The sequence below is a fragment of the Tupaia chinensis genome, unplaced genomic scaffold (assembly GCF_000334495.1).
Source record: "Tupaia chinensis unplaced genomic scaffold, TupChi_1.0 Scaffold148607_1, whole genome shotgun sequence".
In the NCBI taxonomy this organism is placed as follows: domain Eukaryota; kingdom Metazoa; phylum Chordata; class Mammalia; order Scandentia; family Tupaiidae; genus Tupaia; species Tupaia belangeri.
In genome coordinates, this window is record NW_006208456.1 from 3,295,423 (window position 1) to 3,319,072 (window position 23,650).

Here is a 23,650-nt window from a genome sequence, read left to right on the forward strand (position 1 = left end):
TTTCCCTGCTGATGTCTTGCTTACCTGTCACACAGACCGTGAAATCATCGCCGCAGGACACCTGGCGGATAGCTTTGCCTTGCAGCTTTTCCACATGCTTTGGCTGTCGGTAGGAGGCTTTGTCTCCATGGCCCAGCTGACCATGGAGTTTAGTACCCCCTTGCATGTTCTGTGAAATAAAGAGGTCTTGAGAAGTTTGAACTTTCCATACTGAAAGCTCATCTTCAAGATAATGTTCTCAGAAGAAAAATGTTAGGGGAAAAAAAGCTAGAAATTGGAAAATAGTGGGTAAGCGAATGAAACCTTTTAATAGCAGGTAGTATGAAATCCCTGCCAGGCAAGCTAGTTGGCATAGTGATTAAGGAGGGTGGGTCCCACAAGGCCAACTGCATGGTTTGAGTCCTGGACTCAATACACACTAGGCATATATGCGTGCCCAGAATCATGAGTGAAGGGTCTGCAGTGTGGTCATTTCCCCTTGGGAGGGGTGCTTTCTCTCTTTCTCTCTTTGGCAAGCTCAAGTGCCCTATGGAAAATTAAAAAAAAAAAAAAAATCCTACCGAAAGGTAAGTATTAGAAAACTCTTCAGGTTGAGGGCCTGCCAGATGGTGTGGTTAAAGGGCTGAATCCCATATAACTTATTCCGTGGTTCAAGTCCTGAACCTAGCCGCTTAATAAGCTCTCTGGGCATGTGTGTGTGCATGCCCCAAAATCATGAGAGGAGAGTGGAGGAGGAGGGGCTGTGGCATGGCCATCCCCCTGGGTAGTGATTTCTCACTTTCCCTCTCTGGTGAGAGTGCATGTCCTATAGAAAAATCTAAAAAACAAAACAAAACAAAACAAAAAAACTCCAGATAGATTTCCATCAGGTTTTTAATTTTTATTTATTTATTTTTTAGAGAGATTTTTGCTATGGGATGCATGCGTTCACCAGAGAGACAGAAAGCAAGAAATCACCCCCTACCCCATAGGGATGGCCACGCTGCAATCCCTTCTCTCTCATTCTCTTCTTGGGACTTTTGGCAAACATGCACATGAACCCAGTGTGAGTTTTGTTTGTTTTAATAATTATTTTATTTAACTTTATTTATTTATTTATTTATTTTAACTTGACCAGAGAGGGACAGAGTGAGCAAGAGAGCGAGAAAGTGAGAAAACGGCCTGTCAGGTCCGGACCTCGAACTATGGTTGGCCATGTGGGAGTCCAGCACCCTTAATCACCACACCACCTGCTGGCCCTGTCCGGTGTGAGTTTTAAGCAGTCAGGGCTAGGACATGAACTGCTGTCAACTATGTGGGAGTTCAGCAATGTAACCATTACACCATCTGCTGGTCCCATACACTTTTTTTTCTAATTTGTCAGAGGGTACATGTACTTGCTGGAGAGAGAGGGACAGAGAAAGAAAGGTAAAGTGAGAAAGTACTTTCCCCATGGGGCATAGCTATACCATAATCCCTTGGGATTTGGGAGACACACACACACACACATACCTACATACATACGCACACTCACACACAAATGCAAATGCATTCAGAGTGTGTCTCAAGCTGCTGTGTCTGAGACTTGAACCATGCAGTTTAAGCCATGTGGGATTTAGTCATGTGGGATCCAGCCACCTTAATCACCACATCACCACTGGCCCTCCATCAGGTCTTAAAAGGACACATTCATAATTTTGTCTTTATTTTTCAAGTCTAAGGTAAACTACATGTATTTACCTATAGGCAATGGTAAAAAAAATATTAAAAAATTCTTTATAAAGTCTAAATTTGATTGCTTTCTATAAGAATACAGCCTCTTGGGGCCAGCAGATAGCGTGGTGGTTAAAGGCGCTGGATTTCCACATGGCCGACTGTGGTTCAAGTCCCGGACCTGGTGGCTTGCTTTCTCACTTTCTCTGTCTCTGTCTCTGTCTCTCTCCCTCTCTGGTCAAATTGAAATAAACAAATGGATAAATAAATAAGGTTAAATAAATAATAATTAAAAAAAAATAAAAAGGAATACAGCCTCTTGGGGATCTGTTGTAGATGTTTTATAAGTTTCTCTTGCAGTTTCCAGGAAGCATGAACAGTTAAAAACTATCTGGCTATATCAAAGAGGCTGCTATATGGCACTGAAAATAGTCCTCAGTCACTTCTCAGCAGCTTGTAGAGATAAGTATTCTTTCCATTCAAATGACTCCAGTGTCTTTAAGATTCTAATTCCACTCTATTTTTGGTGCACCTCCCTCCCCCCCAGGGGCTACTTCTTTAAGGGAAGCGGTTTTGGGAAACAACAGCAAATAATGCTCTATAACTAAGATCAATTCAATCATTCATACAATCACTCAATAATTATCTACTTTTGGGGGCCAGCAGGTGGCATGGTGGTTAAGGTGCTAGACACTCCCACCTGGCCAAACACTGTTTGAGTCCTGGACCTGGTGGCTTGCTTCTCACTTTCTCTCTTTCTCTCTCTGTCTCTCTCTGATCAAATTAAAATAAATGAATGAATAAATAAAATTAAATAACTAATTATTTTTAAAAATAATAGTTTTCTACTTTCTCAAGCACTGGGGATAAAGCAATGAATAAGATCAATATAGTCTCTGTCCTCATGGGGAAGGTATCTAAAACCACTGGAAAAAATGAACTCCATTGTGAGAAGGGACCAAAGGTCTAAGACTAGGCTCGGTAAAGAGAAACAGCCTAAAATGGGTCTAAGTAGGTACAGCCAGAGAGACAGGAGGAAAGCCAAGAGAACATGCCATCATGGGAGCTACAGGAAATAAAACTTCAAGAAGGATGGAGTTGAATCCTGCCAAGAGGCCAAGCTAGGTAAGGACTGAACAATAGGTTCTCTTCCAGCAAGCTCCAGGCCATTTTGTCAAGACTGGTGGCGACTGGGCGGCAGGGATCGTGGGTGCATCACAGGTAAGTGAGGAGACAGTGGAAGACATGGACATAGCAAACACAGATGATGTGTTGACAAGGTGGGAGGCATGGTGGAATCTACAGGGCCACAAAGGGAAATTCTACACCAGGTATACATAGCCACCTCCAATCACTGCTAGCATCTGGGAGGCTTCCTGACATGGTAGAGTGAGTGCCTCATTTGTTTAAGAGCTATCTCATAGCTACGAGGTGCTCTGAACCTCATGTTAACAAACGCAGTAATAAGTACTTGTCTGAAATCACCTGCACACTCCTGTGAAGAGGACATCCCAGACTCCTGAATCCAAACCCAGGGCTCCTTTAATTTCCCCTTTCTCTCATCCATTCATTCAAAAAGCATGCATGGGTGACCTAATGTATACCAGCCTGTCCACCAGCCTGTCCACCAGCCTGTGATGCCACCAGGGTGAACTAGATACAATCCCTGCTCTCCTAAGAGCTGCACTTCACCACACCATGCTGCTGCTCCCATAGCACATGCTCACCCACTCTGGGCCCGGGGACCAGCCAGACTGAACCACTGTCGCAGGGGCTCAGCGTTCACTTACCACCCAGGTGTACAGTTCCTTCTCCACTGTGACCACAGCAAAATGGGTGTTCCCTGCGCACACCTGCCGGGCGCTACAGCCACTTTTGATGACATCCAGTTTCTGGGGAGTAGATTTTCCACCACCCCAAACATAGACTTCACTGGTTCGTGATGTTACCACAGCAATGGGTGCTTCGGTCACAGTGCTTGACCTATCAGCAATCCCCAGAACAAAGGCACATTTAACATAAAAACCATATCAAAGAAAAATGCTCCCAGTGTTCCCTGAGAATTATGTTCCCTGCCAATTATGGTATGAGAAAGTACAGTATTTCTCGAAAACTGACTTCAACCCTCTATCACAGCAAGCTTTGTGACTCCTGCCTCAGGGCTTCACCCCCACTCAGGCAGATCAGATTCCAGTCTGCTCCCTAACACCTACACTTTTCCAAGTTCATCATGGTAATGATGGCCACTTTAGCACGAGGTGAAATGATAGCTTCTGCCTTCTGAGAAATGACTCTCTGCCATTTAAGCACATGCTAGCTCCTGAAATGATGCCAAAGGCCACGGGATCAAACAATATATAGTCCCGAGAAAGACGCCCCTTCTGGTAATTTGGATTATATTAACTTTCAAAAGTCTCTTAAGCATTACCTTGGTCTCTTTGTAGTTGCATTAAGCAGAGTGACTTTTTCCTCCATCTCTCTACCAAAAAAAAAAAAAAAAAAGCAAAGACAAATGAGTGAAATAATTGGTTTCTATAATACAACACTAGCTCTCTAATACATTTCACAGATTGAATCCTCTTTTAAACTGAATGGATCCTATGACATTATACTATTTTCATAAAAATACCTCGATACAACTCAGTTACACGGGCCTCGCATTAGACAATTCATTCAATACAAGGTCACCAGTTGGGGCCACTTTCTTTCTATCTCTGGAGGACAGAAATCTGTGATGCATATGTGTAAGCTGGAAATCTCCATCTAGTCTGCCCACTGACTCCCCACACTCAACAGCTTCCAATTTGAGCTTATTATCTTTCTCCCAAATCAGCGTTTCTTTCTGACTTCCTTACTTCTGTAACTAGCAATACTCCTCCTGCATCCTCCTAATCAACTGGGCTTGAGTCAGTCGTCTGATTCATCTCTCTCCCCTTCTTCAATATTCAAGTTCCAGAGAGTCTACCCATACAGTACATTTTATACTCAGCTCTTCTTTTCCAGTCTCACCACCTTCGTTTTGGGAGCTTTCCTTCCTGCCAGCACTGTGGTAGCACCTCTTAATCAGTCTTGCTCACTAGGATCTTAATCCACTTTACTATATAAATCTAACACTAATACTTGTATTGCTCATAACTCTTAGGTATGCCTCTTGTCACATGAACTGTCCTTTCATAAATGGCCAATATTTCTGTACTATCTCTTAAATTAAGCCCAAATTCCTGGGCCTGGCATTTGAGATTCCATGCATCTCTCTCCCGGCATCCTCCCCTTTACCTGTACCCTATGTTCTAGACCAGGGTGGTCACTCTGCCTAACTGAATTAAAGCTAAACTACCGGGGGAGTGCTCAGGCACTTGAAAGTTCCTGAGATTTTACACTGAGAGTCTCAGCTCTAGAATTACTAATTCAGCCAAATAATACTTTGTTTTTCTTGAATATTCCATACAACTTTTTGCATTTGTGCTTTTGCTTATGCTATTCCCCTCCGAAAACTCCTTGTCTTCTGTTTTTCCAGCAAAGAAGTTCTAATCAGTACTATAACAAGGTACTATATGTGAATCTTTAATTTTTTCAATAAAAACGTCAATGAAAAGTTATTAAGCAGAATATTTCAATAGGAAATTAAAACAGTGATTATACTGTTGGGAAATCAGCCAGATAAAAAAATTTGACTGTGCTTATCCAGCCTCAAGGAATGCTAGTGCCTGAATATGCACATAAACCATGGTCACTGTGCTGTGGCTAGGAACTCTAGGAAGCAAACGCCTGGCTAAGACCAACTGCAGAAGAACCAGAAAAGATTACTGCAATGACATGACAGAATATAAGTATTACAGGATTAAGGTATGTACTTCATGTATATAAGGATAAGATTTGAAAAAGCATATTAGTAAATGTTTGAATATTTGAAGAATATAAAAACAAAGAACTGGAAGGGAAGAAAGAAGGTCAGTAAGGCACAATATTAGGTCATCGGGAAAGTCATGACGTATTTTTCTATGTTTTTCTGTGAAAAATGTATAATGACTTTCTCAATGACCCGATAGTATGATAGGATGAGATACAGAGTAGAAACTATAAGGAAGATAAAGAACACCTCTTCCTGTAAGTGAAGATTTGAAGCCTCCTTTAGGAAGTGAGAGATAATGGACATTCTTCCTATCTCTACAGGCCTCTGACAGAATAAATCTTAGGAAGTAACCTGTCAGGAGTCAATAAAGTTCAACTGCAAGAAATGGGAAAAAGTCCTCCAAAGAGGCCTCCTCCAACTTCAATCTGCTACCTAAATAAACGCACTAAAATAGAAAGACCTAGTCCAAATTCACTATCTAATAACTATTGAGCACCTGTGTCCGGCCCTGGGTTGAGCACTTTACATGAATTGCTTTCTTGAATCCTCACTTTACCACACTTTGTACAGGAGAAAACAAAGAAACAGAGATGTTAAATGACCGAACAGGGGCCAGCCAGTGGCATGATGGTTAAGAGGCAGCTGGATCTCACATGGCTGACTACATGGTTTGAATCCCAGACCCAGCGGCTTGAAAAATACAGCAGGTGCAACACATGCGCGCATGCATATGTGTGCTCAAAATCCCAAGAGGATAATGGAGAAGGGACTGTGGCATGGCCATCTACCTCGAGGAGTGCTTTCTCACATTCCCTCTCTGTCTCTTTGCCTCTAGTGAATGCACATGCCCTATTGCAAAACTAAAACAAAACAAAAAAACTTGATAAAGCTAACTAGAAAACTCAGGTATAAACCTAAGGATGTCTGAGTCCAGAGCCCTCTCTCCCTTTATTTCTACACTCTGATGCCTCCACGCTAGGTTAAAAGCCCCACAGATGCCTAGCTGTGGAGATGCAAGAGGGAGGGCATTGCTGATTGATGGCTGAGGCCACATGGGAGTCTGGATGGGGTTCCTGGCTCAACCTAACACAGACAGGGTATGGAGGTACATGCCTGTGGTCCTAGCCAACCAGGTGGCTGGGGCAAGAGGATTGTGACTAGACAAGATCCTGATTCAAATACCTCTCCTTTCTCTCTTCCCTCTCACTTGCTTGCTTATCCTCCCCATCTCTTCTCTTTCATTGAAAAACAAAACAAAACAAAGCAAAACAAAACAAGGGGCTGGCAGGTGGTGTGGTAGTTAAAGGCACTGGACTCCCACATGGCTGACCATGGTTCAACTCCTTGGACCTGGCATCTTGGTTTCTTGTTTTCTCTTTTTCTATGTCTTGCTTGGTCAAATTAAAAAGAAAAAAAAAAAAGGATAAATAAAATAAAAGAAATAATTATTTTAAAATAAAACAATACAATAAAAATACCCGAGATAGTTGGAGTAGAAAGCTCTTGGGTCTCATCAGTGCGAATTAAGAACAAAACAGCACACGCTAAGAAGGGGGAAGTCAGGAGCAACTTTCAAGTGATGAAAGAAGTGTTGGTAAAAATAGCACTGGAGGGGCTGGGTTAGGAAACATCACTCTTCCCTGTGATGCTCTGACAGGCCTCTAACAGTCAGCTACCTCTGTGAAGACAATGGAGTGACTCCTTTGTCCTTACCGCCTGCGTTTCCTGAGAAGGGGGCGATCCAGAAGTTCATCTGCAGTGGGTCTCTGCTCAGGATCCTAAAAAGCAAAATTAGGGTTAGTTTTCACTTAAGTGGAATAGGAAATACAGGATCTAAAGAGGCACTTTACTTCCCCTTAGAAGACTGTGGGTTAGTCAAAGACCACTGTATGCTATCCTTTTGTTAAAAAAGAAAAATGATTTGTTACGTCACAGTCCGTGTTTCAACACCCGTACACGGAGGACATTTACAAGGACCGTCCTTACTTGTTCAATTAGGGCAGCTGCTCTCAACCTCAATACATCCCGCACAGGATTACCTGAGGTACTTGTTACAAATAAAGATTCCAGTGCTTTGTCCGCAGAGACTCCGACCCAGTTGGTTCGGGGTAGGGCCCTGGAATGTTTCATGCATGAAATTCCCCCACTCTGTGATTTTAATGCCAGTGGTTCAATACCACACTTTGAATGACATCAGAAGGACACAGCAAGGGAACCGTGAGCTATCAGAACTGTTTAATTCTGTACATTAGGAGCTCTAAATTTGACTGCAGTTTTTAAGATCAATTTACAGACACTAATCTTGTTCTTAAAAAAAGTGGAGCATAATTTAGATGGCAAAATCATTTCACAAGTGAATAATTACAGAGCAGAACAAAGTAAAAATGTGTTCACTGAAATAGACAACTATCATGAATTGCCAGTGCTGATTCTGGGTATGGCTACAAAGATACATATCCTACCCATGGATCTGTGTAGTTTCTGTCTATACTGTACCCCGAACACTGAGGCTGGAAGGAGATACCACTAAAATCAGTGTTTAAGTCACACCTACCTGGTCAAGGCACTCATGGACCATTTGGATCAATTCCAGAGAGTACTGGCTAGAATCAACCTCCATGGCACGAATTCCTTGCACGATCTTCACACACAGGTTGAGTGGATTCTAAGAGAAAATGATGACTGCATTGTTCCTGGTTATATAAAGATAATGTTATAATCTACCAGTAGGGGCTCTGAGATGTCTGTGACCATTATTTAAAGAACTGGCACTAGTTCTGCATTAGGTCTGACTTTCTGCAACTGTAAGCATGTGTCAGCAAGACATGGTTAGGGATGCACTGCTGCTATGGGATGGAATGAGGTCAGGAGATTAAAACTATGACTGTGTGGCCACTAGCATAATGATCAGAAATATTACCTCCTGACCCTTCTGAACCCCAAGGAAAAGGGAAGCAAGATTAGCTATGCTTGTTAGCTCCATGTACCTCCTTTGTCAACTAAACTGCCTCCTAATCCACAGATCCTTTATGGACAATACTCTGCCGCTATAGACAAGGCAGCAAGTAACAATAAGGTGATAATAATAACAAAATTAAATTAACACCACCACCTTATTGAGATCACTAGGCAGCTATATTACATATATGATCTTTCTTCATTACAAACATCATGCAAGGAGGTTATTTTATTTATTTATTTACTTTTGAGAGATTTTTCCTATACAGTGTATGGGCTCACCAGAGAGACAGAAAGCGAAAAATCACCCCCAAGAGGGGATGGCCATGCTGCAACCTCTTCTCTTCTGTCGGGATTTTTAGCACATATGCACATGTGCCTGGCATGAGTTTTAAGCTGCCAGGTCTGGGACTCGAACCGTGGTGGACTATGTGGGAGTCCAGCAACATAACCATTACACCATCTGCTGTTCCCATGCAAGGAGGTTATTACAATTATCAATTTGTATGTGAGAAAAATGGGGCTCGGAGATGCAAAATAATTTGCCCAAAGACACACCCACACACAGTAAAAATGGAGCCATAATTCCAACCAAACTGACTTTAGGAGTCATTTTCCCCCATTACATTATTTAGGAGAATTACATGATATACTAAAACAAACTTCAGAGTATACAAAATAAATAGGTGTCATGGAAAGCCAGGGAATTTGCATTCTCTTATATTATCAGAGAATCTCTAAGTAGGATATATGCATATTATTTCCATGCTATAGATACAGAAGTAGACGATCAAGAGATGAAGTATTTTGCCCTAACTCTCACACCTGGCTGGCAGAGGCGATGGATGGGAACCTACGTTAGGGCCTCAGAGTGTGGTCTGTAGATGAGCAGCACAGCATCATCTGGGAGCTTGGTAGAAAGGAAGCTACTGCCTCCCCAGCCAATCCTACTGAAACAGAGTCTGCATTTTACCAAGAGGCCAGGGTAATTTTGTATGCATATCGAAGTTTGAGAAGCATGGCTTTACACCAACCTTCATTTTACTCTAAAAATAAAAGATAATCTTTAGTAAGTCAGTTTATAATTTTTCATTTAAAAAATGATTTAATGGATATTACATAACTTGTGTTAGCTTTAAAAAAATTACATAGCTAAAGCATAGTAAGTGAAATAGTTTTTCTAAACTGTAGCCACACACAGTAGATTCTCAAACCACTTTTAAAATTATAGTCAACAATTTGGGGCCAGCAGGTGGTATAGTGGTTAAGGTGCTGGAATTTCCACATGGCTAACTGCGGCTTGAGCCCCAGAACTGGAGGCTTGCTTTCTCTCTTTCTCTCCCTCTCTGTCTTTCTCTGGCAAAACTTATGTGGGGGGAAAATATAATTCTTTAAAAAAACCTATAGTCAACAATTTATAGTGTTCAAACTATTAATACTTGATTTTGATGATTTCAATGAGAAATTTAATCTGGAGATAAATCTAATCTATAACATTTTAATAATATCCAGGTACTACTAATCCAGTCCTTGAATACAGGCTGACTTCTGTTTAAGAAATCAAAAGCTGGGACCGGCAGTTAGCATAATGGCTATGTCGCTGGACTTCCACGTAGTCAACCGTGGTTCGAGTCCCGGACCCGGTGGCTTACACTCATGCCGGGTGCGTGTGCGTGCGTGCCCAAGATCCTGAGAGGAGAATGGAGGAGAAGGGATTGCGGTGTGGCCATCCCCTCTGGAGGGTGATTTCTCGCTTTCTGTCTCTCTGTCTCTCTCTGTCTGGTGACACGCGCCCTATAGCAAAAACCTCTCAAAAAAAATTAATTAATTAATAATTCAGGAATAGATGGAATTAATTTGTTTAACCAAGCTGTACCACTTGTAGGGCCAGGGCCAGCCCTAGAGTACAGTGGTTAAGCATTTGCTTTGGGAGCTGGATCCCACATGGCTGACCAAGGATTGAATCCTGGCACAGTAGCTTGAAAATCATGCTAGGTGCATTTGTGTCTGTGCCTCCAATGGAATGGAAAAGAGGAGGAAAATGGATTGTGGCATGTTCCTACCCCTTGGGGAGTGCTTTTTCTCTGTCTCTCACTGGTGAACATATGTGCCCTCTAGTAATTAAAAAAATGAACAAAAACCAGAGAGCCAGTAGGTGGTTTGGTGGTTAAGGTGCTAGATTCCACATGGCTGATGCTACGGTTCAAGTCCAAGATGTGGTGGCCTAAAAGACCTGCTGGGTGTGTATTTGTGCACATGCCCAAAATCCAGAGAGGAAAATGGAAGAGAAGGGATTATGGTGAGGCCATCTCCCGGGGTGGGGGTGGTGGGGAGATGATTTCTCACTTTCCCTTTCTTTCTGTCTCTCTCCAGCAAGCACATGTGCTGCACCTTATGGCAAAAATCTAAAGAAAACAAAATAAAATAAAGCAAACAAACAAAAAACCCCTGAAAACCATTTGTAGGAACAATTTGGGGATAATACACCAATAACACACCAACTTACTGTAGCATCAAATGTTCTTTTTAGCGTAAGCAGTTCAAAAATGACACAGCCTACTGCCCAGATATCAGACTTGAAATTGTATTTTACTCCTTGGCAGAGCTCTGGAGACATGTAATACGGGGTTCCTACAAGCTGAACAGTAAAGAAAGCAATCAAAAATAACTTCTTTTCAGAGGTAACTATATTAACATTTCAACAGCTAAATTAAATTTCCCAGGAAGAAGTGATAACACCCATAAAACATTCCTTAGCAGATCTTAAAATGGTTATTATAAGAGGATGTCTCTATGGGGAGCAAGCTTATTCCTATCGAATCACTTGGACCAATTTTAAAGGACAATTGTTATGGAAAAGGATTCTGGTAACAGGGGAGGCTCAGTATCTCTGTGATTCCAAGATTACAGAAGGTCTAAGGATTCAAGACCTACTGAAGACTTCACACAGAGACACAGCGTAGTAAGAGTTTGCCAATGAGAAAAAGCCACACACCAGCAGCGGAGGGATATGATGGAGGAGTTAAAACATTCGAACTGAAATGTACAGCAACAAAACTTTTTTTGTCTGCCATAGGGTACAAGGGCTCATAGGGGATAGGGCAGGGTTGCGTGAGTGGGATTATCTCCAGAGAATGGCCACACCACAGTCTCTTCTCTATTCTCCTCTTGGAATTTTGGACACACATGCACACGTGCCTGTTTTTTAACCACAGATCTAGGAACTCAAATCACATAGTTGGCCATGTGGGATCGAGCTGCATTAACTGCCATGCCACTCGGTGACTCATAACGAAACTTTTTAAATGGCCGAATTTTACATTTGTTACACTAACGCGGCTAGTCAATTTTTGAATTTGAAAAAGATTTTCTCACATTATGGGTCAACCCCATAGCACAGAGGTTGAGCACACCACAGAGGAAGCTGGATTCTACATGGTTGACCGGGATTTGAGCTCCAGTCCCATTGGCTTTATACTGGGTGAGTACACAGCGACAGGATGGAGAGTTGGAGGAAAGGAGGTTGTGGCATGACCAGGCCTCATTAGGGGAGTGTGCATGTGTACTTGAACATTTTCTCTTTGTAATATGTGCTCATACACCCTCTAGCATAAAAGAATAAAAATAAAGAAAACATGGCTGACTCCATAGCCTGGTGGTTAAGGCAGCTGGATTCCACATGACCACCTCCACGGTTCCAGTCCTGGACTCAGTGGCTTGAGAAAAATACGGGGTGCATGTGCATGCATGCCCAAAATTCCTAAAGGAGAGAGAGGCTGAGAAGAGACTGAGGTATGGCCATTCTCCATGGGGGTTGCTTTCTCTTCTCTTCCTCCGATTCTCTCTGGGGAGTACATGCACATTCTACCAAGGGAAAAAAAAAGGGTTTGGGGGACCAGCAGTTGGCGTAATGGCTATGTCGCTGGACTCCTATGTAGTCGATGGCAGTCTGAGTCCCAGACCCAGTGATTTAAACTCACACCGGGCGTGTGTGCGTGTGTGCCCAAGATCCTGAGAGGAGAATGGAGAAGAGATTGTGACATGGCCATCCCCCCCGTGGGGATTGATTTCTTGCTTTGTCTCTCTCCCTCTCTCTTTCTGGTGAGCGCATGCACCCTCTAGCAAAAAAAAAAAAAAAAAAAAAAAAAACCTCCCCAAAAAAAAGGGGTTTGGAAATAAAAATGTCCTGTATTGGAGTCAGCAGGTGGCATTGGTAGTTGGGATGTGGGACTCCTACATGGTTGAGTCTGGGACCTGGTGGCTTGTTTTCTCACTTTCCCTTTCTCTGTCTCTCTGGTGAATGCACATGCCCTATAGCAAATTAAAATAATAACAATAAATTCTTAAAAAAAAGATACTGTATAGAAGTCATATCTCTTCCCAGACTACAATGAATGCCCCAATAATTCCAATAAAACTGATAGCCATCTTTAATCAGCAAAATAAATAAATTTCCAGATGGCTTACATGGCATTTATAAAGTTTCATATCATTCCTTCTTTGTATTTAACTGTCTAAAAAAAAGTCTTGATTTTATCAGATAGTTCTTGATGAGAAAAACCCATACAAGGACATAATTGCTTCCTTAGAAGCTCAACTTGGTCCCCCCATCATAAACTGAGTGTAAACATCATAATTGAGTCTCTGAAGCAGAGATTCCTAACTCCGGATGTCTAAATCACTTACAGGCTATCTTTTTTTTTTTTTTTTGGAGAGGCTTTTGCCTTAGGGCATGTGCACTCGCCAGAAAGACAGAGACAGAGAGACAGAAAGCGAAAAATCACCCCCCAGGGGGGATGGCCATGCCACAATCCCTTCTCCTCCATTCTCCTCGCGGGATCTTGGGCATGCATGCACATGCACCCGGTGTGAGTTTTAGGCCACCGGGTCCAGGACTTGAACCGCAGTTGACTACATGGGAGTCCAGCGACACAGCCATTACGCTAACTGCTGGTCCCTTACAGGCTATCTTGACATTATCAAAAAATATTGGGGCCAACAGATGGTGTAGCAGTTACATTGCTGAACTCCCACATGGCTGACCAGGGTTCAAATCCTGGACCAGTGGCTTGAAAATAACACTATGTGCATGTGCGTGCACGCCCAAGATCCTGGGAGGAGAATGGAGAAGAAGGGACTGTAGCATGGTTATCATATGTGGGGCATGACTTCTCACTTTTCCTCTCACTGTCTCTGTCTCTATCCTTCTCTTGCTCACTCCCTGGCACATGTGCACGCCCTAAGGCAAAATTTTCTAAAAAAAATAAACAAATAAAATAATCGGGACAAAGTTAATTTTATTAACTTAATATTTTCAAAGTCTTTTAAGGACGGAGCATTGTGAAAACAGAAGAATCAAAACTGGGTTTTATAATTGCTAAATGCGTAATATCACTTCCTAATCACATCTACTCTCTACCAATGGCATTTCTCCAAATTAGATGAGAAGGGAGCCCTTCAGCTCGGACTATACACCTTGGAGGATGGACTGTTTTCTGAGCAGCACCTTTATTTGTGATATACAACTTCTCTCTTAGCCAAAAGAAGCGTTCAAAGATATCGTAATACAAAGAGATGTCTGACACCTTGAGTTCAAACATTAAAAAAGAAATGAAGTGAAAGCTGCTAAAGACTCTAGACTAGGACAACAAAGAATTTTGTTGCTTTTGGAAAAGTGTGCAGTTAGTGTTGGGAAGGGCTGCGAGGTCAGAGCTGTAATGTGGACAATGACTCTTAGAAGCATACCTGACCATGCAAACGCCTGCTAGCAAGACCAGGAAAAAAACTTCTGAACACTTGCCTCAGAAGCTTGATGCAAAATATTGACAAAAGTGAGCAAGATTCAGGGGACATAGTTATACCTCACAGTACTGGAAAAGAAAAGAACAAAGAAAGAAGGTAAGGGCAACACATACTCACCGACTCAGCCATGGAATACTCAGAATTAAGTTTCTTTGCTAGGCCATAATCTCCAAGTTTTATCAGGTTTGCCTTGGTCAGAAAAATATTTAATGTCTTTATATCTCTGAAAAAAAGATGCTGCATATTAAGCCCATACGGACAAGTGTTCTTACTCAGCCCCACCTCAATCCTGCCCAGGATTAGTACAGAATGTGTGTTGTTGCTACTCAGATTCTGCTACAGGGTCCCAAACCTCCCATTCTGTGGTCATCACTTTCACACACACTTTAATGTTGAAGAGGGGACTTACGGAATAAAGGCAGAGAATTAACTTCATCCTCTAGTACTTTATAGCATAGGAATGTCTCCCATACCACTGAAGCCATAGGAAAAGTTGAGAGGGTCAGATGAGAAAAATAGTACTCCAGGTAACCATAATTCCTATAAGGTACACTGCCTCTTCCTCTACCACTTATGCCTTGAATAGAGTGATTTTTTTTTTTTTTGAGAAGTAAAGGGATTTCGCCAGCATTTATATATTCATATAACCAGTTACATATAAGCCTAAATAAAACTAATCTCCAGTAGGCTTTGAGATGGTATTCACCATCTTTGTAGAAATATGAGCATCACTAATGAATTACTAAATATATCTTTAGAAAGGGCACAAATAGTGATAGCACTTACTGAATTGAAATTACTATCAAAATAAAAACAAAAACAAAAAACAATATTAATTTAACCACAAGCCAGTCTTATTTAAATCAGGATTGTCTAACAAAAATAACCTGTCAGCCATTCATGATCTGAGTTCTGGTATAGGAGATCAATTAAAATATGGTACACATAAAAAAGGTGAGACATTTCTGTTTTGTCATAAATAAGGCAGTGGCCACCTATTACTCATTAGTAGCTTTTTTAAGATAAGCTATCAACTCTGCTCTTTCTGACTTCTTTATAATGCCAGCGAAGATCATTTTTGTTCCAGGGATGTACTTCTTGGGATTTTTCAAATACTCCATCAGTGTACCCTCTCCCCAGGTAATGCCTTTATTCTTGTTGGCATCTGTGTAAGAGAATCCAGGGGCCTGACCTGTCTTCCGCCCAAATAGACCATGGAGATTTGGGCCAGTCTTGTGCTTGCCTCCCTTTTCCACGGTGTGGCATTGGGCACACTTCTGAACAAAAATCTTCTTGCCTTTCTCAACATCACCCATTTTTAATTCTCTCTTTTGTCGCTTAGAGATATAGAGTAACCGCTCAGAAGTAAGACGACCCGCTCTCTTGAATAGAGTGATTATTAAGACAATTTTCACACATGGCTGGTATCAAAGCTTCTAATAATCTGTTAAGGCAAGCTGTATGTGTCAGTGACGACTAGGCTGTTCAGATCATTTATATGGTCCCTGGAGGGCCAGCAGGTGGCATGGAGGTTAAGGCACTGGATTCACCGATGGCTGACTGTGTGGTCTGAGTCTTGGACCCAGTGGTTTGATAAATATGTCAGGCATGTGTGTGTGTGCCCAAAATACCGAGAACAGAGAAGGGGCTGCGGTATGGCCACCCCTCTTAGGGGTGACTTTCCACTTTCTCCCCCTTTCTCTCAGCCTTGCAAGTAAGCACACATGCCCTTTGGCAAAAGCTAAAAAAAAAAAAAAAAAGCCCCCTAAATTTATTCTATTTTCCTAAGGTTCCTAAAGACTAAGTGACCACATGTAAAACAAAGTAACCTGTGCCTAGTTCACATCTGGCTTCCTTTATTAACAGGTATAAATAAACCAGGCTACACGTCGTTACTTTAAAAAAGAAAACAGCAACATGCAACAGCAGCCATTCATCAGCTATCAAGAAATACATGTTAACTGAACAAACCAACCACCACCAACAAAAAAATATACCCTAGCTTATCATAATTAATCCCTGGCAATGGGCAATAATTTACATAAGGATATAGTGATGTGGAAATGCTCTTACAATGGTTCTTTACGATAGCTAGAAATGATCAAAAATCTATTGTTTCCCCTCAAAAGATCTGTACAATTAATCGAATGAAATGAAGGGGTTATTTCAAAGAACTTACAAAATTAAAATCAATTGCCAGGGACCAGCAGGTGGTGTAGTGGTTACGTTGTTGGACTCCCACATGGCTGACTGTGGTTTGAGTCTTTGACCTGGGGGTTTAAAACACATCGGATGTGTGTGTGTGTGAATGCTCAAAATCCCACAGGAGAATGGAGAAGGGATTGCGGCACGGTCATTCCCCCGGGAGGTGATTTCTCGCTTTCTGCCTCTCTGTCTCTCCAGCTAGTGCATGCACCCTATAGTAAAAATCTCTCTTAAAAAAAAAAAAATAATAATAGGGCCAGTAGGTGGCATGGTTTGAGGAGCTAGACTCCCACATGGCTGACTGTGGTTTGAGTCCTGGAACTAGAGGTTTCCTTTCTCATTCTCTCTCTGTCAAATTAAAAATAATGATAAATAGGGGCTGGCAGGTGACATGGTGGTTAAAGGCGTTGGACTCCCACATGGCTGACCACAGTTCGAGTCCTGGACCTAGTGGCTTGCTTTCTTACTTTCCTTGTATCTCTCTTTTGCTCTGTCCCTCTCTGGTCAAATTAAAATAAATAAATGAATAAATAAAGTTAAATAAAATAAAAAATTCTTTAAAAAATAAATAAAATCAACTGCCAATTGTCAATATTTCTCAGAGAAAACATTCTGTGAATTCTAACCATACCCAATACTATTTCTTATAGGGCTTTCTAACCTTTACAGATGAATTAATAAACTGAACTGATTATCTCTCTAAAAGAAATGACTGCATGATACTTAGCTACTGTGGTCTATTCTCCTAGACCACACATGTGGTTTAACTTCAGGAAGTGAAGACTCTCTATTTCTCACTAACGTCCTGATTCTATCAACAGCAAAATCTTGACTGCTTAATCAAGAAGATAAAAGTGCTGATTGGATGTACCCAAGATGGAGGTTGGATCGGTGGGGAGGAATCCATCCCATGAATGTTTTCACTTATTACCTATGAAGGATCCCGGCTTTGTGGATACAGCTCACGGCTGAAACAATCTGAAATAGGTACCACACCACCATCTGAGGAAACAAAATAAATTATATTTGAGTTGGAAACAAAAAATTCCATTCAAATAAACACATACACACATAAACACAGGAAGCTGCAACCAGAATGTGATTCAACATGACTTAACATCTCTTGCTTATAGGTTGAGTAGGAAAAGAAAAAAAAAAAAAGTGGTAGAGGTAAAAAGAAAAACAGGTCACCAAAAAATAGTTCCAAGAGTGTTATAAAATACAGAATGGTGAAGCAGACTTATGGAAAGAAACCCAGGAAGAATACAAAGGTATAAAAAACTGGGCATGCCAGTCATAATGTGGAGGAAAAGTGTTTAGGAAGCAGCTAGACAGCTTCCTTGTGAGAGGTTTCCTTTCTCATGAATATCAATCAGAGCCTGGGAGGAGTCTGAACGAAAGGAAAAAAAAAAAAAAACCACTCATTACTGGAACAGTATAGAACTACCAGGTAAGAATTACAATATTATAATTCTGGCTTCCTTCCACAGAAATATGAATTACCTCTTCTTCAAACAACTTGTCCTTCTGACGAAGGATTTTGTCATAAAGGTTCCCTCCTGCAATTAAACAAGAGACATGTTTGAGTTGCTTAATAGAGAATGATGCTTGGCTCCTGTAATGAATAGGGTTTTAACAGGTGACACAATGAAATGAAGGTTTCTGCTTCCTATCCAAAGAAAATTAATTTTCCCCTCTTGGCTTTCCATATGGGTATATAAAACTCTTCCCGTCTCTCCAGGACTTTATTGGAAATATTCTCCCCTTCTGAACACAAGAAGCTCAATAAAAAAAACAGAAGGATGACATTTTTAGAAAAACTGAGAGTAAAGACATTTCTGTGGTATCCCAATTAGTGAAATATTTTCAAAATCAGATGATTTTCTCCTTTAAAATCCCCTTTTAAGAAACCTGCAATATTTCTGTAACTCTATCAATATGGTAACTAGAACAATTGGATTATACCTGTGATGCAATGTTTTATATACAGAGTGTATATGAATAAATTTTTCTATTTTACACACAAAAGGTTTCCCAAAACTTAAGGACCACTTCTACTATATATTGTTGCCAATCATTACTTCCTCTACTAATTCCTTCCTGTGACATAAGTGAGACTTACTCTCTCCTTTAACAAGTAATACAGACTGCAAATGATCATGGTTCATCTAACCTCCTATCTGCAACTTACATTTCAGCCCTGGGTAAGTTTGTACCATTTCTTTCCTCTGTAATTTAGTAACTCAGTTTCAATAAATGTGTCATTTGACACACTTCTTCCTGACCACATAAGAAGTTAACTACTTGATGCTACTGTTACTTCAAAATTTCTAATTACATATATTTAGGGGCCATCAGAACCAGAAACAATCGTGATACACAAAAGACTAGACAAGAAAGTTGTAAGTAAAGGATATACTGGGACCTCTTTAGCATGCAGTTTAAGAAAGAACTCTGGGGGATCAGCAGTTAGCCTAATGGCTATGTCGCTGGACTCCCATGTAGTAGACCGTGGTTCGGGTCCCAGACCTGGTGGCTTAAACTCACGCTGGGCACGTGTGCATGTGTGCCCAAGATCTCAAGAGGAGAATGGAGGAGAAGGGATTACGGCATGGCCATCCTCCCTGGGGAGTGATTTCTCGTTTTCTGTCTCTCTTTCTGGCGAGCGCACAAGCCCTATAGCAAAAACCTCTCCAAAAAAAAAAAAAGGAAAAGAGCTTTGGGATGAGGCCAGCAGGTGGAGTAGTGGTTAAGGTGCTGGACATATGACCAACTCTGGTTTGAGTCCTAGACTTGGTGGGCTTGAAATTCATCCCAGGGGTTTGTGCATGCATGCCCCAAATCCTAAGAGCAGAAGGAACTGTGGCATGTCCATGCCCCCTGGGGTGATTTCTTTCTTTCCCTCTCACTGTTTCTCCATCTCTCTCCGGCAAGCACATATACCCTATAGCAAAAACCTTAAAAAAAAGAATAGAAAAGGCTCCGAGGCCTCTCTTGTTCAATAAGGTTAAAAACTAGTACAGTATATATCAAAAACTTGCTATATACCAAATACTATGCTATGAGTTTTACAACAAACTCTTTTTAAGAAAGGAAACTAAAGAACAGAGAAGTTAAGTTTCTTGCTTAAGATGTTAGAGAGAATGGAACCTGAGATGAGCGTTGAGTCTAATTTTTTTTTGAGAGGTTTTTTTGTTATAGTGTGCATGCTCTCGCCAAAAAGACAGAGAGACAGAAAGCAAGAAATCACCCCCCAGGGAGGATGGCCACACCACAATCCCTTCTCCTCCATTCTCCTTTCGGGATCTCGGGCATGCACACACACGTGCCTGGCATGAGTTTAAGCCACCAGGTCCAGGACTCAAACTGTGGTCGACTACATGGGAGTCCAGCAACATAGCCATTATGCAAACTGCTGGTCCTGAGTCTAATTTTTTTTAACAACTAGGCTATAGAGTTATCTTAGAAGGAAAATGGTCCAAAGAACTCAGACAATGGATAAATAAGGCCATGCTTTAACTATGAAGCATTTTCATTGTTATGATCTTTAGATCATTTTTCCATGGGACAGTTTTAGCTTAAGTCAATGTAAATAATTATCACCAATAAGTTTTCTTGGAATATTATATAAAGTGCCAAGCCACAACATGTCTCTAATGGCTAATTTCATTTCATGAAGAAAAAAAAAAAAAGGAAAAATAAATGTAAAATTCAACAGAAGAAGGAAATTTGAAGATAGAACTATAATCACAAAGGAGAATTCCAGTATGCAGGGAAAAAAATCCCCCTTATTTTGTATATCACATCAAAACTCTCCAAGGCCTGAAATATTTCTCTGAAACTCCTGAAATCCATTCAAAGTTTTTATCACTATATATGCCCTTTCTTGTACTCTCCCCCTCAGAGGTAAGCATGAGTATGAGAATGTCTCGGTGGAGGAAGTCTAATTTACCATTACAATACTCCAGCTCTATCAGCAGGGTAGTATTGTCCATGAAGTGATTGTAGTAGGCAATAATGTTGTCATGCTGCAGCAGCGCCAGAATAACAATCTCATTCAAGGCATCACGACGTTCCTTCTCAGACAGTCGGGTCAAATCAACTTCCTTCCACACAACCAGTGAGTCATCCTGTAACACAGTAACAGAAGCATCGTGCTTTCCTCTTGCCTGGCAGCGAATTAATCCACACCCAGATCTTTAAACCTAGAAAGAAAACTTCCTAGAGGGGCAGAGACTGACTCCTTTGACTTTTTCCTTTCAACTAATAGACTTCAGTTAAAGGTTCTGCATACAATTGAGCCTTATAATTTATTGCTGGATTGGGGAAAGAAAAGCATTAAGATGTTGATACTTTGTGCTACCCTTAATTGGCCTGACCTATATTCTAGGTGAAAACAAGGGATGAGGGCAGATCTCAAAGAGCCTATCCAAGGACACTTTGAGAGATTGTTAGTCACGATGGGGATTGTGGTAGGACTAGAATACTGGAGAAGTACAGATAGAGAGCAGTTATCTAGAGTTGCCCACAGCATCTTATAAAATAGAAATAAGAAACTTGCCTCTGATTTTATAAATTAAGACTTCTCTAGTGATTTTCATTTACTCTTTTAGGATAAGAATACATGCCCCCCCACTCAGGTGGCATGGTGGTTAAGGGTGCTGGATTCCCATGTGGCCAACCGTGGTTCAAGTCCTGGACCTGGTGGCTTGCTTTCCTGTTTTCCTTCTCTCTCTCACTCTGTGCCGCTCTGATCAAATTAAAACAAATAAATAAATACAGTTAAATAAAATATAATTCTTTTTTTTTTTGGAGAGATTTTCACTGTAGGGCGCGTGCGCTCGCCAGACAGACAGAGAGAGACATAGAGACAGAAAGCGAGAAATCACCCCCCAGGGGGGATGGTCACGCCGCAATCCCTTCTCCTCCATTCTCCTCTCGGGATCTTGCGCACGCACACACACACACCTGGCGTGAGTTCTAAGCCACCGGGTCCGGGACGCGAACCGCGGTCGACTACGTGGGAGTCCAGCGACATAGCCATTACGCTAACTGCTGGTTCCCGGCATGTTTTAATTTTTAAAGAATTATATTTTTGGGAACCAGCAGTTAGCGTAATGGCTATGTCGCTGGACTCCCACGTAGTCGACCGCGGTTCGCGTCCCGGCTGGCGAGCGCACGCGCCCTACAGTGAAAATCTCTCCAAAAAAAAAAAAAAAAAAAATTAAAACATGCCCCAGTTTGAAACTCTATAATCTCCTGTCACACCTTTATATTATCGCCTTCTCCTTTACTCATAAAAACGGAACTGGGGGGCTGGCAGGTGGCATGGTAGTTAAAGCCACTGAACTCCCACATAGCTGACTGTGGTTTGAGTCTCGGACCTGGAAGCTTGCTTTCTCACTTCCTCTCTTTCTCTGGTCAGATTAAAAAACAAATAATAATAAAGTTAAATAAAATAATTCTTTAAAAAAATAAAACTGACCTGTAGCACCCAATGTCTACTCCCTTTTCTAACACCTTTAATTCTTCACTGATGCTGCTTGTCAGCCCAGGGGCATCCCCACCTATGTGACCCTCCCTACCCTTCTGCATGCCTCTGCCAGGCCTTGAACACTTCTTGGTAAGATCCTGATGAATCTTTCACTGTACATTTATCTGGTGTAACCGTTCCCGTAATTTTCAGCACTAATTTATTTATAATATCTGTCCATTCTTTCACATTTATAGAGATACACAACTTCAATGTCACTTGTTTACTAACAGGGCTAACTTGCCTTCCCTCTGAAAGATAAAACTTCCAGAAGGAAAGGGCTGCATCTAACTAAATCTGTGTAATTCACAAATCTAATAAATATTTGGTGAAATGGATAATGCTATGTAGTATTGGGGTTAGTGTAATCAAAAGTAACTCAAAGCAAACCCAGTAATCAAGTTCAACAGGATGCCAATGGAAAAGCATAGGCAAGGAGACGTGAGACTCTAGTTCCAGTTCAAGATCTACTTCTAATTTAAGTGGGCATGTCACTTAAATATACTGTCATAGTTTCTCTAACTAAAAAATACGAATACCAATTAATGTTCATCTCTTCTTTCTCACAGAGTGCAAATAAGAAAATGGCTAATAAAATAACGGTAACCCTAACGTCACATATCAATGTGGCATTAGGAATAAGAATAAAGATACTCTTTTGTAACTACTTCTTTCCTCTTTCAGCCTTGAATGTATGCTGACTTGTAACATACACCAGAGAACTGCAGATGGATCACTGATGGATGGACCGCCTTCTGCAGGCCCGACAAGTTCTCATTAAATGAAAGCTTGAGTGTTCAGATTTTAGTGATCAAATCCAGTCTCTAGGTAGTTTTTGGAAGGATAACCACTGCAGAGTTTTACATCAGTACACATTCTTAACCTGGGAGTCAGGGATCTATGGATGTCTGCAAAGGATGTGCACAGGTGTAAACGTGGATGAAAGGAGAAAGATGACTTTGCTTGGGGTTCTCAAAGGGGTCCTTGTCTCCCTCCAAGTTAAGAACTAAGGGCTTAGAATATACCAGTAGAGTATTACCCATGCATAATTGCTGCAGGATAAACACTGATGAAGAAACCAATACATGATCTTCTCAATGATTTTCAAGAAAAATCTCCAACTGAGCGATCATTTCTGAACTTAAAGATCATGACCAAGGTGGTCAAAGGTGAGGGCATTTTGAAGCTAAGCCCCTCCTCTCTCGATATAGGGGAGCTCTACAATATGGGAGGAAGTTTTGGCAATACCTCCCATTCCTACAGCACTTAAATTTATAGTTTGCAAAGCGCCTTCGTTTGAGTCCCAAACTAATCTTTTAAAAAACTGGTTTTAAAGACAGTTATCACTAAGCCCATTTTTACGGATGAGCAATGAAAGCTGAGACGTTTCAGGGACAGCAAAGCCAGTGACCTAACTGCTAGTGCAGGTGAGTCTGGAAGGGCGGGGGAGACCATGAGACATATACCCTGCGGGCACCTAAACACTGAGGACGGAGCGCGGGGCGCGGGGCAAGCGGGGAGCCGGTCGCGCTGCAAAGCGGGGCGGGAAGGAGGGGCTCGGGCAGCGCGGCACGCCCGGCGGGGCGGGGGAGCCGAGGCCGCTACCT

The 23,650-nt window shown here is 41.5% G+C and overlaps 2 protein-coding genes across 2 annotated transcripts in view; both read right to left on the reverse strand.

Moving 5' to 3' along the window:
• The window catches only part of NEK9 (NIMA related kinase 9), a gene marked incomplete at its 5' end in the record, with an annotated part of 42,608 nt that extends 21,968 nt beyond the window's left edge, over positions 1 to 20,640 (reverse strand). The window contains 10 exon segments of the mRNA XM_027769123.1: positions 25 to 169; positions 3,483 to 3,675; positions 4,121 to 4,171; positions 7,259 to 7,323; positions 8,100 to 8,210; positions 11,010 to 11,141; positions 14,423 to 14,528; positions 17,442 to 17,512; positions 18,014 to 18,069; positions 20,463 to 20,640. Of these exon segments, the coding sequence (XP_027624924.1) occupies positions 25 to 169; positions 3,483 to 3,675; positions 4,121 to 4,171; positions 7,259 to 7,323; positions 8,100 to 8,210; positions 11,010 to 11,141; positions 14,423 to 14,528; positions 17,442 to 17,512; positions 18,014 to 18,069; positions 20,463 to 20,640 (1,108 nt within the window).
• LOC106734104 (cytochrome c) lies at positions 15,304 to 15,835 on the reverse strand. Its single transcript, XM_014585024.1, has one exon. It carries the CDS (start codon positions 15,619 to 15,621, stop codon positions 15,304 to 15,306), a length of 318 nt encoding a protein of 105 aa, XP_014440510.1. The 5' UTR covers positions 15,622 to 15,835.
• Positions 20,641 to 23,650: the final 3,010 nt, after the last annotated feature.